At 40.1% G+C, this 14,942-nt stretch overlaps 1 protein-coding gene across 4 annotated transcripts in view; it reads right to left on the bottom strand.

Annotated features, from left to right (window-relative positions):
• Positions 1-540: 540 nt before the first annotated feature.
• UBE2F (ubiquitin conjugating enzyme E2 F (putative)) overlaps positions 541-14,942 on the bottom strand; it is a 49,042-nt gene continuing 34,640 nt past the window's right edge. For all 4 annotated transcript variants that reach the window (XM_089477739.1, XM_089477736.1, XM_089477738.1 and 1 more), the window contains 5 exons: positions 14,764-14,834; positions 13,578-13,635; positions 11,979-12,011; positions 6,859-6,921; positions 541-1,827 (listed from right to left, as the gene is read on the bottom strand). In XM_089477739.1, the coding sequence (XP_089333865.1) occupies positions 1,777-1,827; positions 6,859-6,921; positions 11,979-12,011; positions 13,578-13,635; positions 14,764-14,834 (276 nt within the window). In that variant the 3' untranslated portion in view covers positions 541-1,776. The remainder of the gene's footprint in view (positions 1,828-6,858; positions 6,922-11,978; positions 12,012-13,577; positions 13,636-14,763; positions 14,835-14,942) is intronic.

Below are 14,942 nucleotides of genomic sequence, written 5' to 3'. Positions count from 1 at the left end.
CCTTAGATGTTGCTAAATTTGAGCTTCCATCAACCATAGCAATGGTAGAAAACAGAGAGGAATGCTGGATGTTAGGCCAACATCAGGAAGACAACACAGTTTCCATTCCTGAACTGTAGTCTTAGAGGAACATCTGTGAGTAATCGTCTCTCTCTGCCAGCTAACAGCAACACCTAGAGAAGGTCATTCTTCCCAGAAGCAATGAGCAATAGCTTGCAAACTTAAACAATCTCTGATATATTAAGTGCAATCCAGCAAGAGTTAAACAATTTTAAGTACTGCTGAATGAAATGAGAAGATCAAGCACATGCTTAAATCTTGAAAGAGTGCCTAACTCTGGCTGGACTGCATACACTGTGCAACCAATGGTGTTATGCAGGTAACATCTAGCAATACTGTGGTGCAATGCCAGGGCTTTCATTATGTAAACTTAAAAGGGTACAATAACAGTAAATCACAGGAGCATCTGATGCATAAAACAGATTCTTTCATGTGGGAGAGGTAATTCTCAAGGCAGAAAAGTAGTGCACACAATATGTATGAAACTACACAAACATTTATTCACCTTAGGCTTTGGTGGTAATTTATCATGGTAATCCAAACACATGCCACATCTGCTGCATGAACTCTAAATAAAGTTATTTGAGTATGGCTCTCTGTCTCTCTCTCTTGTCACTGAATCCCTGGCCAATTACAGTATCAATACTGGGCATCAGTATGTCAGGAAGAACTCGGGTAAAATAGTAAGCACACATTGAGATATCTGCTTCAAACACATTCCTGAGGTACATGTGCGCCCCATACCAAAAAATTATTTTGTAATTTCATATATACATTCTTTGAAAAAAGAAATAACTAGCTAAGTAGGCTTTAAAATCACTCTTCATACAACCATACCTTTGCCATAGAAGGTCAGGCTTCCAAGAGCAGGGTAGCAAGATTGCAATGTATGTTAAATTAGTCTTATAAATTGTAGTCTTCAGGTAGTTTCCCCAATTTATTACTAGGTTTACTTTATTATGTAACAGTCTGTAATATCAACTCTCCACAGCAGAGCTGAAAAGTTTAAAAGGTGATATTTAAAAACAACATTCCCTTTCTTTGCATCTGTATGGTAAAATAGTGTGTTGTTGTTGTTTTAAAAAGCAATACACTGCACTTGTAAGTAGGCCACAGAACCAGCCTTTGTCAGTGCTCTTTGCACAAGAGATGCAAACTAAAACCACTGTAGGCAAAAGATGAACAAAATGCAGAGATTTTAAATTAAATAGAAGAACTTCAATAAGTAGGTATAACTGGCTTTATACAATTACCTTTGCTCAGTGCAGGACATGTTATTTCATTTTGGGAAAAGGCACATGTTTCAGTGCCTTAGTTCTTAAAAAGAAAAGAAGCAAAACATACTTTTATTGCCAATTTTTAAGTGTTCCAGTAAATATACAATTCATTTTTACCACCCATAAAGAAAATGTGTAAATAATCTTAATAGTGATTTTTAAAAAAATCTCAAGCATATCTTAACTCTGGATATACAGTACAATTTCAGAAAATAAAACATTGTTAAGAGTTAAGAAAACAACTTTTTTCAACCAACATACACAATTTTCTTGCTGCATTGACGGTGAACTCTCCATTTCACACGGACTATTATGAAGCTTGTTTTCTTCTTCAGAACAACAAGGACACAGGACGAGTACATTCCAGGGTGTTGTGTTTGTTACTTATCAAGTCAACACTGCATATACAATCCATAGCTCTGTCATCCAGCTCCCTTCATCATCTTGCATAACGCTTAATGTAATCTTCAACTTTAGTTCGGAAGTCCTCCTACATGAGGGAAGAAGGAAGGAAATACTTCATGGCTGGCAGTTCAAGGGGGAACGGCGACAACTGAGATGTTGCGCCGTATTATCAATTCATCTTTCAGGGAGGGCCGTTTTCCAACTAATCTTAAAATGGCCATCGTAAAACCTTTATTAAAAAAGCCCTCCCTTGACCCCCTGATTCGAAACAATTATCGGCCTGTATCACTGCTGCCATTTTTAGGGAAGGTGATCGAGAGAGCGGTTGCCCTCCAGCTACAGAGGGTCTTGGAGGATACGGATTATCTGGACCCATTTCAAACCTGCTTCCGGGCGGGCTATGGGGTTGAGACTGCCATGGTCGCCTTAGTCGATGATCTCCGTCTGGGCATGGACAGGGGTAGCATGTCCCTGTTAGTGCTCTTGGACATCTCTGCGGCCTTCGATACCATCGACCATGGTATCCTTCTGGATCGCCTGGGGTAGCTGGGTATCGGGGGCACCGCTTTGCGGTGGTTCCGTTCCTACCTCTCAGGCAGATTCCAGATGGTGGAGCTGGGGGACTGTCGCTCCGATAGGAGGGCCCTTTCATCTGGGGTCCCTCAGGGAGCGATTTTGTCCCCTATGCTATTCAACATTTACATGAAGCCGCTGGGAGAGATCATCCGGAGACACGGGGCGCGGTGTTATCAGTACGCTGATGACACCCAAATAGTCTTCTCTGTGTCTCCGACTGATGCAGTGACTAGGGATGGCATCTCTCTGCTCAATGCCTGTCTGGAGTCGGTAATGGGCTGGATGAGGGAAAACAGACTCAGCCTGAATCCAGAGAAGACGGAAGTACTTGTGATTGGCTCCCCCGGTCCCGGGAAGGAAATTTGTCCACCTGTCCTGAGTGGGGTCACGCTCCCCCTGAAGGACACAGTTCGCAGTCTGGGGGTGCTTCTGGACTCGTCGCTTCACTTGACTCCTCAGGTGGATGTGACAGTCAGAGGCGCCTGTTATCAGCTTTGGCTGATACGCCAGCTGCGACCCTTCCTGGGCCGGGGGGACCTTGAAACAGTGGTACACGCACTGGTAACCTCTCGACTCGATTTCTGTAATGCGCTCTACATGGGGCAACCCTTGTACCAAACCCGGAAGCTACAATTTGTCCAGAATATGGCAGCTAGGCTGGTCACTGGTAGCTCCAGGGCCAGCCATATAACACCTATACTGAAAGATCTGCATTGGCTGCCAATATGCTTCCGGGCGCAATACAAGGTGTTGGTCGTTACCTATAAAGCCCTAAATGGCTTGGGCCCAGAGTACTTGGAGGACCGCTTCTCCCCATATAATCTGCCCCGCACTCTCAGGTCAGGAGGGAGACATCTTCTGAGAGTTCCTAATGTGAGATATACGGCGTCTGCGCATAGGGCTTTCTCTGTATCAGCCCCGCAGACTTGGAACTCTCTTCCTGATGAGCTCCTTTCTGCCCCCTCCCTGGAGTCTTTCAGAAAGAACCTTAAGACTCATCTCTTCCGCCAAGCCTTCCCTCAAGTGTCCTAACTACCACTCTTCTCCCTGCGCACTGTGTGTATTGTATTATGGTATTTAAATTGTTTTTACTGTGTTTTATTGGCTTATTGGATTGTATGTTGGATTTTATGAATTGTACTGTTTGGTATTAATAAGGGGGTTTGATTGGGCTATTTTGTACTTTGTATTTGCTGTACACCGCCATGATCGTAGGAATGGTGGTATATAAATGGAATAAATAATAATAATAATAATAATAATAATAATAATAATAATAAATATATCACAATACCAGAAGTACTGATGTGCTTTAGCTTTTCATTTATAAGTGTTACATTTGTGGTTGGATTTGGCCGAACACACTATTTAATATCTTTCTATGTACAGATGTCACTACTTTAGATTGAATAGGCACATTATGCTTTGTAGATTTTAAAGTTGCTCCCCTGTGCAATTTGTTTTATGGCATGTTTTTTACTTTGCTTTTATTTTTTTCATCTAGGAAGGCCATCCTTCACCTTTTCAAAATTGCCACAAAGCATTTCTGAAAGCTAATTAGTTTCACATTCTTCTTTGCAGGTAGTGCTACAGGAGAATGTAGAAAAGCCTAACTGTTATTGCTTCCACTCATTAGTGGGGGCCTGGCAGCCCAGTGCCGAGTGGTTATGCACACCATATAAACAACTGTGTAGCCTTGGTATTGTGTTCTGTTTCAGTTCTCATTTATAAAGTGGTACTGTGAAAATGTACATGGTACAGGATACCACTACACTCCTACACGGAAGTAAAAATACAGTGACTCAAAGAAGAGCGAGCGAGCGATGCTTCTTTCCATCCAAAGCCCCTTAATCTTTATCGGAAGGTCAAGCAGTTCAGCGCTAGAGCACATGTTTGGCATAGAAACAACTCCAAGTTCAAATTTCAGGTGGACCTGGAAAATACTGATGTATGAAACCCTGGATAAATGCTGCCGGTCAGCTCAAACACCATCCTATATTTGGGTGTTTCTCTGGTCTTAGCCCAAGGTCACTACTATGTAGATAAAGTTGAGGACTGGCTCCAAGATATGTATTCTAGAACATTGTGTATTAACCATTTTTAGAAGTGAACTGCCTTGGCTGCTTGAAATGAAACTAGGGATTACTGCAAATTGTTGTACAGATGCAATATACAACAGTGCTTCTGTACCTTAGTTTTCACAAGTATATCTCTTTGCAGAAATGTCTCCCCGAATCCAGAAGTTAATCCCTCAAACACTTAACATTATTAAAATTTCAAAGCTAATAAAGGGCTATAGTTGCAGACAAACATTAGGCACACTATAGTTTTTTGTGGGTTTTTTGGGCTAAGTGGCCATGTTCTAGAAGAGTTTATTCCTGATGTTTCACCAGCATCTGTGGCTGGCATCTTCAGAGAAACTAATCCTCTGAAGATGCCAGCCACAGATGTTGGCGAAATGTCAGGAATAAACTCTTCTAGAAGATAGCCACATAGCCCGAAAACCCCACAAAAAACTATGGATGCTGGCCATGAAAGCCTTCAACTTCACATTAGGTGAACTGTTTCCATTTGTTTCCAATTTATGTGCTCTTCAAATTCTTTGACTGCCAGCAAACCCTTCCCTATGTACACATTTGTAAAGACTGACCATATCCTGAACTTGCATGCCTTTGCAGGTATGTTTACATCACCTCTAGCATAAATGGAAATAACTTTTTAAAAATAAATAAATAAAATAACCAAACTGTCCTCTTGTTTATTAACTTAAGCAACAAGACAAGTATGGGGAGATATGACAGAAGTTTACAAAATTATGGATGGGGTGGAGAAAGTACACAGGGAGAATCTCTTTTGCCTCACTCATCAGACTGGAATATAGGGTCTTCCTTCGATGTTAAGTAGTGGAAGACTCAAAACAGAGAAAAACCTAGTCACAAAGCTCATAAGTTCAACTGCCACAAGATGTAGTAATGATTGCCAACATGGCTTGCTTTAAAGTGGAACTGGATAAATTCTTGAAGGATGAGGCCATCTATAGTCACTAGTCAGGATGGTTGCTTATCATTTTACATTATCAGAGGTGGTATGCTTCTGTATATTGGTTGCTGATAAATGAATGTTAAATAAAGTGGTGGTAGGACTACTTAGTGGCCACTGCATGAACAAAATGATGGACTAGACCGACCTCTGGTCTGATCCAACATGGCTCTTACATTCATATGGCGGGGAGGGGGAGGATTATGCACAGGTAAAGAAAGGAGTATGAATAATCCTTTACCAACAAAGAAATATTTAAATTACAGGGCAATAATGAAAAATTGAAGTTAGTGAATGGCTATACAAAGTGAGGACAGAAATGTCTTATCTGCTTTATATAAATCAGTCTTAATTAACGCTTTACTACTGGAAGTCAAACTGTGTTTTAAAACACAGGAGGTATCTTCATGAAGACACTGCAGCTCGCAATTATTTTTCTGACAAACAAAGCAACCAGCTCTTAAGTGTTTCAAAAGCAGATACTGATTTATAAAGCTACAGAACAGATGGTCCCTTTGTACTTGAATATCTGGCATGCTATGCAATCTAAGTTGTTCATTAACACTGAACAATTGTGATTCTGCATGCTGGCTTGTAAGGGACTGAGCTTCCAAAAACAAAAATAATTAACTGCCAGAGGGAGTACAACAGGGTCTGATCATACAATTTAACATTACACACAAAATACAGAAGCTGGGATCTGGAGAGTTTTTTTGGGGTAAGGGTTCTCTGAGGAATGGGCATGCCCCCGTATTAGCTGAATTTGGGTTTTTTTTTAAATTCTCTTTATCTGAACTAGGGTTATATTTATATTAGTGTGAAACTCAGATTATCATGTGGTAAGGGGAATAGCTTTTCAAGAAACACCAGTCCAGCGTCTCTATGGAAGGGGACGTGGTGCTTGGTATCCTAGTCCAGTTCCTGACACTATCTGGTTTCAAATCATGAAAGATTTCTTATATGATTTTAAAGATGGTAACATGATTATGAAGGATGCAACGCAGAAGCTGAAGACATTTCCATTCACTGGTTGTTGTTTTGCCCATTATACCCCACCTCCTTCATCTACATCAGTGATTCCCAAACTTTGCTCGTCCAGGTTTTTTGTACTTCAACTCCCAGAAGCCCCAGTCACCTTGATCAACAGTCAGGAAGTCTGAGAGCTTAAGTCCAAAACACTTGGAGGACCAAACTTTGGGAACCTCTGATCTACATGGTCTCATGTTGCTGAGGGTCCGCTGACCAGGCTGGAACTTGTTTTCAGTGGAGGGACTTGTAGACAAAAGGTGATCATTCATCAGATCTCCCCAAATTTATCACACTTCTTTAGTGAGTTATATAGATCCAAGGCAATCCCTTCAATATATAGCATTTTAAAAAAAATTAATGGATTCTGAATACAAAGGCACATGAAAATCTTTCACTGTTAAAGGCTACAAAAGGGATTTTAAAAACAAACAGCACTCCTGTAGAAGAATATTATCACTACATTGTTACTCACCTTGTCACGTAAATGATGTTCTGCAGCTTCAATATTCAAAGGATCATCAAAATTCAGGAGATCCTACGAAGAACATGAAACAGGGCTTAAAAGAAAGGTTGGCTGTTAACTACCAAGCATTCATTTCAACACAGTTTTTTAAAAAAGCACTGATACCAAAACTTTAGGCATGCCCAGAAGATTTTTTCCACTCATTTCCCTCCTTTGAGGAACATTTTTAAATACTTTATCACAAATTGTTTTTGTACTTCAACTGTACTTAGACATCCTTCTGCTTCAACAGGCATTTCCCATACCATATGTGTGCGTGAACATGTGTGTATGCACAAGTTGCTCTCTGAGAAACATGTCCAAACTGGGTACCTGGAGCTAATTATGGATACTGGCTAGTGACAAGCCTTTCATTCTGCCACACTCACAGAATATTGTGTATAACCATACATCCAGTATTTTCACTGTTGAGAACCATTGTGAAGCTACCCTTGTGAAGCAACCTGGTTGCAGTTATTTGCAATAAAGATGAAACACACATACCAGGGAGTGAGTTTCACTGAAACCAACAAGGCATACCTCAAAGCAAATACATAGAATTGTGCTATGAATTCTATTAAAGCAATGGGATTTAAGGTTATTTTAAGACAGTGGTTCTCAACCTTCCTAATGCTGTGACCCTTTAATACAGTTCCTCATGTTGTGGTGACCCTCAACCATAAAATTATTTCCATTGCTACATGCAAATATGTGTTTTCCAATGGTCTTAGGTGACCCCTGTAAAAGGGTTGTTCAACTCCCAAAGGGGTCCCAACCCCCAGGTTGGGAACCACTGCTTTAAGAGAATATGCACCTCACTTTAAGGCATACTGAGAAGTTAGCCCCATTTATTTCTGTTGGGCTGAACCCAAGTGTATTTAGAACTTCTTTTGTTTTTGTTAACTTCCCTTGAGTTGATTTTTAACCCTGTGAATGAGGCATCTCCAAGACCCCCTGTCCTCAACTGCTCTACTTAGCTCCTGCAAAGTCATATCCATGACCTCCCTAATAGAGTCCATCTAGCATGCAGCCTTCCTCTCTTTCTGTTTCCCCTCCACCTTTCCTAGTACAGTGGTACCCCGGGATACGAATGCGCCGCCTTACGAAATTCCCGGGTTACGAAAAAAAATTATTTAAAAAAACTGTTCCGCGTTACGAAAGTTTTTTCGGGTTACGAAAAAACTTTTGGTGCTTTTCGGCGCGATTTCACACCAAATCGTGGCTTTTCCCCATTAGCGCCTATGGCAATTCGGCTTGCGAAAGTCTTCCGGGTTACGAAAAGGGCAGCGGAACGAATTAATTTCGTAACCCGGGGGACCACTGTATTATTGTTTTTTTCCAATGTCCTCCCTTCTCATGAAGTACTACAGCCTCAATTTAGCCATTTTGGCTTCCAGGGAAGAGTTCAGGCTTGATTTGTTATAGGAGTCATTTGTTTGTCTTTTTGGCTTTCCATGGGATCTTCGACACTCTTCTCCAGCACCACATCTCAAATGAATTGATTTTCTTCCTATCTTCTTTCTTAACTGTCCAGCTCTCATATCCATACATGGTAATAGGGAAAACAATGGCTTTTACGGTTCTAACTTTTGTGCTCAGTTGTATATCTTTGCTCTTTTCTAGTTCTTTCATTGCTGCCCTCCCCATTCTTAATCTTCTGATTTCCTGGCTGCAGTCCCCATATCTATCCATGTTTGATTCCAGGTATGAGAACTTTTTCTACTTCTATTTCTTCATTGTCTAGGTTGAATTCATCTAGATTCTCCATTGTCATTATTTTTGTTTTCTTTATGTTCAAAATATACTTATATTTATATGTAGAACTTTAGACATGACTTAACACGGCTTACTAATCAGCAATAAGGTCCACAATTCTTGAACACATCTCTTTAGCTGCAAACTGCTACTCATTTTCACTAATGGTATATTAAAATATCCAGAAAGTTGGACAAGTTCATATGTTAATTAAGTCACTATAGAAAGTGGGGAAAGGAATGATCACTATGGAAACAAGAGATTATCTGGCAAAGATTTAAATTATTTTCTCGAAAGTATTTCTTTGTATTTGACACTAAAATGACATAAAATCACACTGTTACACTCTGACTGACAGAGTTAACTGGTGCGGTTTGAATGCTGGACTAGAGGCCCATTCACACTGCATTTTAAACTGGGCTCCAAACCGGTTTACATTGGGGTAATTCTCACCTGAGCTGGGTTTTCCTGAACCGAATTAGGGGCAGTCTGTATAGCCCCTATAGTTGCTGATAGCTGTACAGAGTGGGTGAGGAAGGAGCAAAGTGAGCCAAGAGAGATGATTATTGAAAGTAAAAAGAGACAAGCTGGCTGAAATTGATATAATAGTGATAGTAAACCAGCGTAGGGACTTAAAAGGATCTTGGCAGTAGTAGAGGGGAAAAAATAATTGAAGAGGAGAGAGATGTGCAGGAACAAATTTCAGCATGATTACAGTAGTCTGGATGAGATAAACAGATTATTGATAATGGTTCTACCGGTAAATGTAGTCCAGAAAGGGCATATCTAGCAGATGTCAAGAAAGGACGACTCAAAATTGGCAGAATAACACTGGCAAGAGTGTGTGTGTGGGCAGAAAAGAACTAAATCTGGATATTAAGATAAGCATTTCTCCCTATCTCTTTAGTCAGCTTCAGATGTTAGCGGAACACCCAGGAGTAATGAGAGACAAAGAAATGGGAGCAACCAAGTAGTGAGAACTGAGAGATATAGAAGCAAGTTGCAGCTGTTTGTCTCAAGGGAATGCATGGGCTTACATTTAGTGCATATGCATAGGTTTTACTGCTTTTACAATAGGAGAGCAATTTTTAAGAGAATCCTTTGTGCTGTTTCTTGTACTGTATGTGTGACTGGGAGGGGAGAGTAAAGAATCAAAGCAGGGCCATAATAATCAAGATCAGATTCCAGTGTCCCTGGTTTTGAAGATTGGGAAGAGAAATTTAGTAACAAGTTAGAAGGGGGGCAGTGAATACCTGGTGAAGGCAATCCCCACAGAGATCCCCAGGGCCTTGTGTATCCTGAGCAGACTATGTGGAGTTGCTATCAGGATACGGAATACTTTCTGCTTCTGGGATTTGTCTCCTAATAGCTTTACTATTTTCAAAAAACCAGCAGATGCCTAACTATAGCTGGCCAACATCTGGCCTCACAGTATGTTTGTTTATTTATGTAATGCATTTTTATCAGCTCTCAACCTGCCAAGACGCCCCAAGGCAATGTAAAACTGATAAAAACAATTTTAAAAATACATGAATAAAAAAAGTTTAAGAAGAGACTCCAAAATTCCATGAAAATCATTTAAAAATCTGATAGTTAGAAATATTAGTTACAAGGGCCAAAGGCCAGATAAACAGCACCATCTTAGCTGGGTGCTGGAAATTGAAAAGAGATGGGGCCATCCTGTCTTCCCGCAGGAGGGGGTTCTACATGTGGGATGCTGCTGCAGAGAGAGCCCTGCTATGTGTACCAAGTTAGCCTTGTATACACAGCTGCTACCTTTCTTATCAGCTACCTTTCACATACTTTTAGTTTACATACAACTGAACACTTTCAGATATAAGTGACAGACTGGAGGACCAGCAGCAACATGGAGGAAGTGCAGCACTGGAGAAAGGAAGAGGATGGTGTTTGCTGTACCTTGGATAATCATTTGCAAAGGATCTTTTAAAATGATAATTTCTTCCTCTGAGCAGACTTAAACAGTGTAAACCATTAGCTATCTTAACTGCACAACAGATGTTAATATAGAAACATTTTTATTGTTGATTACGAGTTGTGTAGCAAAGAACTCAACCGCAAACCCTCATGTAGTCAATCAGAACCTTTTTTCTGAAACCCTCAGGAGCTTCAAAAGCAGTTTTGCATTAAGTCCAGGAATGGGCTATCTTGGGAGGGAAACAAAGACACATCTTTTCCATATAGGCTCCGATTTGCTCATGAAATGGATGCCATATTCTATCCATACTGAGCTGTCTACATTTCTACTGGATGCTTTAATTTACAGCATTTTTAAAAATAGCAAGATTTTTTTACTTTCCTTTATTTCCAGAAGAATGGAACAGATATTTGATCGCATAGTTGTTATTTATGGAGCAATGGGTTCAATAGAAGTGTACTACTTTCTCATATTGGCAGTGTGATATGTCATCATTTGGTGGTGGAAGTGGGCTCTTGATTTCTCTTGCCATGCCTTGGGAGGGGCTGCATGAGCTCCTTCTGGGGCCATGGATGACTGCACCTCCCTTCAAAAAACAACTGCCCAAAATCTGCAGAGCAATCAAGACCCAGACACCAAAAATGTACATACTGTACCACCCTCACAGCTCAGGCAAAAAAAGGCTTCTGCAGATGAAGCCTTTTATAATAATAACCTCAAGAATGAGGCTTGATTCTCAGGGCTGTGCTAAAACAGATGGCACAGCTCTGTTGATAGGAGGGAGGAAGTATCTTCATCTTTGTATTTACTCTGCTTTTGCAAGTTCTAAATCAGGCTTGATTAGCTGAGTGCAGATTAAAGTTTCAATCTGTAAGGCTCAAATCAAGCATAATTCAGTTTTTCTTGAAGCAGGATTTGACAGAACTCTCATTTTTAGCTGGGGACAGGGGTTTTAGGTACAAGAAAAAGATAACAGCTATATTTGTAGATGGGTGTGTGTGTGTGTGTGTGATTTGGTGTGGTATTTGGGTGAAAAATCCCACCATTTTATTTATAAAATCTGGAGATCTTGAGGAGGGTACTTCAGGGGACTGCTGGTGGGCTTCAGGGGCTGCCGATTACATGTGGCCCATGGCCCAACCCTGTTCTAAAGGCTATTACAAATTATAGCTCCTTAAAGCCTAGCAAGTATACACTTTCATATATTACAGGATACTTCTCATGATGCCTCTGTTATTATTAATATTCAATTGTTAAAGACCTACAAATATCTTGGTTGATTTTACTGCTGTGACACACTATCTCCCTGGATACTGACCAGCTTATTCTGCAAGAGTAAACTCTTAGAACCTAAGAGGTTAATCAAAAAAAGACATTCATTTTAGGCACTGCTACTTACAGTAAATAATGAGTTTAATCCCCAAACAACGTCCTGAAAAAGAAAAATAAGCAGATTCAGCCAAAGAAATCAAACCCTTTAAACTTCTGCATGCCAGAAAAGCATTCTTCGTCCTTTGCCATAAGTAAAATGTCAAGTTATAGTGAGAAATACTTACTGTATAATCTCATGTATAAGTCTAGACATTTGAGTAAAAAAATTAACTCAAAAAACCAGGATTGGCTTTTCCACATGTTAACATCAGTACTGTACTTTAACTCTTTTCAAAATAGGAACCATCCCCTTCTCTGAGTGGAATGTCATATACCCTCAATGTATTCATATGTCATATTAAAATCCATAATTTTGGCCCCCAAACTGCCCTCAACCTATACATGAGGTCAATGTACATATACAGTAATACATTTTGTACATTATAATAATAATAATAATTTGTTTTATTTATATACCGCTATTCCAAAGATCATAGCGATGAACAGCAAGTAAGCTAATTAGCAAGTAAGCTAATTTGCCCCCAACAGTCTGGGTACTCATTTAGCTCCCTCCTCGGAAGGATGCAAGCCTGAGTCGAGCTTGGGCCCTTTTGCTGGTCTTGAACTCGCAACCTTGTGGTTTTGAGTGAATGGCTGCAGTACAGGCATTTAACCACTGCACCACCAGGGCTCCATATCAGTATCTGTCTCACTAATTTCAACAAGTTCATAAGCCCATGAACTCCTGTTAACTGTGGAAAAATCTGCCTACATTTTTGGTTCTCTGATGAGTAGCAGCCTCAGTAAGGGGAGATTTGGTTTAAGGCAATGGCATGGGAGGAAAGCCTAGAAACACACACACTGTTAGTCTTGACTGGTTCTTCTTGTTGCTGTTTTTAAAAGAATTATGCCAGTGGGCCAAACACAGATCTCCCACATTAGGTATGTCATTAGGCTAAAGGAGGGTGGACTGGATCAAAATCTAAATGGGAAACCACTGGAAGCACATTGTAAGAACAAAGTATGTATCAAGGGTAGTGTCCAGTTAATGCCTTCTACCAAGCAAATTCAGCCATTCTCCTTTTCCCCTCACTAGGACCCCACACACCTTTGTAATCTTGTGTTTGTGTATGTGTGTGTGTGTCCTACTGTATAAACCAAAATATGCTTGAAGAACACTGAAGTCCATTCTCACCCCCACCACATGTTTTAAGGAGTTTAGTACCAGTCTGTTTAAAAAACAACATTATTTCCTCCTTCCCCAAGCATGGAAAACTGGATTTTACAAAGGGTCAATAATAAGACAAAAGGCCAAGAGGTTAGTCTCTGTGTTCAGAAGGCATAATCAAATCCAGCTCACAGACCAATTCCATCCAGAACCAGTCAGAATGAGATGCCAAATAACTCATTCACCAATAATTGCTACTTCAACAAGGTGGATACTTATTTTCCTATTCAGTTAGTAACTTTTAAAAAAATGTCAAGTACTAACTGAATCAAAGTTTGGTTTTTTTTTTCATTTTGAGTTTATGGCAAATAAAAAAAATGCCTTGGATAAAAAAAACATTTCTAACTATCCAAGACTATAAAGATCAAGATATAAAGCCAACATTTTACATAAGGCTACCTTTAAGGTTCTAGTTGGCGCCCAGCCAGTGCCATCAATCGAATGTTCTCTCAACAAACTGAAAGAGAAATGCACACACACATTAAACATTATCAGATTTAAGACATGCAGTAGCAGAAACTGTTCCTCCTAAGCGGCAATAACAGATATTTCTCCACTAATAGCCAGAGGAAAAAGAAAAAGAGAAACCGAGAGAAAGAAAGAGTGCCAGCTCATGTACACACACAAAAAGCTGATGATACAAGCTAGTATTTTACAAATATTGTGAAACAAAATGGACAGAGTTGCAGAAAGTATGTATAACATCTCTAGCACCTCCATCCAGTTCCTCCCTATTTTTCGAAGTGGAGCAGAAAGGAAGAGCCCCAAGGAAGGTCTAGGAGAGGAGAATCATCCTCTACAATTCCCCTTCTATAAGATGTTTTAAAAAGCACATAAAAGAAGAGAGCTGTCAGAAAATTTGACTTAGCTGGCGACTGACTTATCAAGTGTTCCTCTTTAGGAATACATAAATATATATACACCGTATTTTCCGGCGTATAAGACGACCCCCAACTTTTCCAGTTCCAGTCCAGCTTGGAGGTTTCAGCACCTGCCCTATAAGACAACACCTGGCGTATAAGACGACCCCTGACTTTTTAGAAGATTTTCCTGGGTTAAAAAGTAGTCTTATATGCCAGAAAATACAGTATATATTTGGTACTCCAGAACCTGGAGTGGATGACTGGGTAGATCTAGCTCTACTGCACATAATTAATCACCCTCACCTCTATTTTGAATTATGTTTGGACAAAAACAAACAAATGAAAAAGGACAGAAACTTGGCTGGACCACTGATCAAGCAAAAGATCTTCTTATCCTGTCAATTATAAGCAATTATAATTGATTTTCCAGGCAATGTTTTAAGGCAGGGGTGGGACCATTCAGCCTTTTAGCAGTTACTGGATTGCAAGTCGCTGCAGCCCCCTAGCAAGTGTTTTCAATGGCAAGGACTTGGGAATCCAAAAACACCAAAAAAAGGCCACAGGATTCCTACTTCAGGTTTAAAGAAAACCACTTAAAAATGAGGCACTCTCCAGAGTTTTGGAAAATCAATACCCAGTGATTCTAACTGAGCCCACCAATTGATCTACTGGTATTTAACTCTATAAAGTAAGGAAAGTGAGTTGTGCAAATAATGCATTACCTTAAACAGATTTCCCCCGTCTCAGTAATGTTTGGATGCCAAATTCTAGTCAAGCATTTCACTTTTGGAGGCTGCCAGAAAGAAAAAAGTCAGAGATGACAATGCTGCTCTGAATAACAAATCAGACATGGTTTTGGCTACTTTTCCTCCCCCTTGTTTGCAATTTTCACCTCTAGGCC

The sequence above is a fragment of the Sceloporus occidentalis genome, unplaced genomic scaffold (genome assembly GCF_023333645.1).
Source record: "Sceloporus occidentalis isolate IW3139 unplaced genomic scaffold, rSceOcc1.0.p SCAF_12, whole genome shotgun sequence".
NCBI lineage: Eukaryota > Metazoa > Chordata > Lepidosauria > Squamata > Phrynosomatidae > Sceloporus > Sceloporus occidentalis.
Note: the sequence above shows the minus strand (reverse complement) of the source record. Positions and strands in the feature narration are given on the sequence as shown.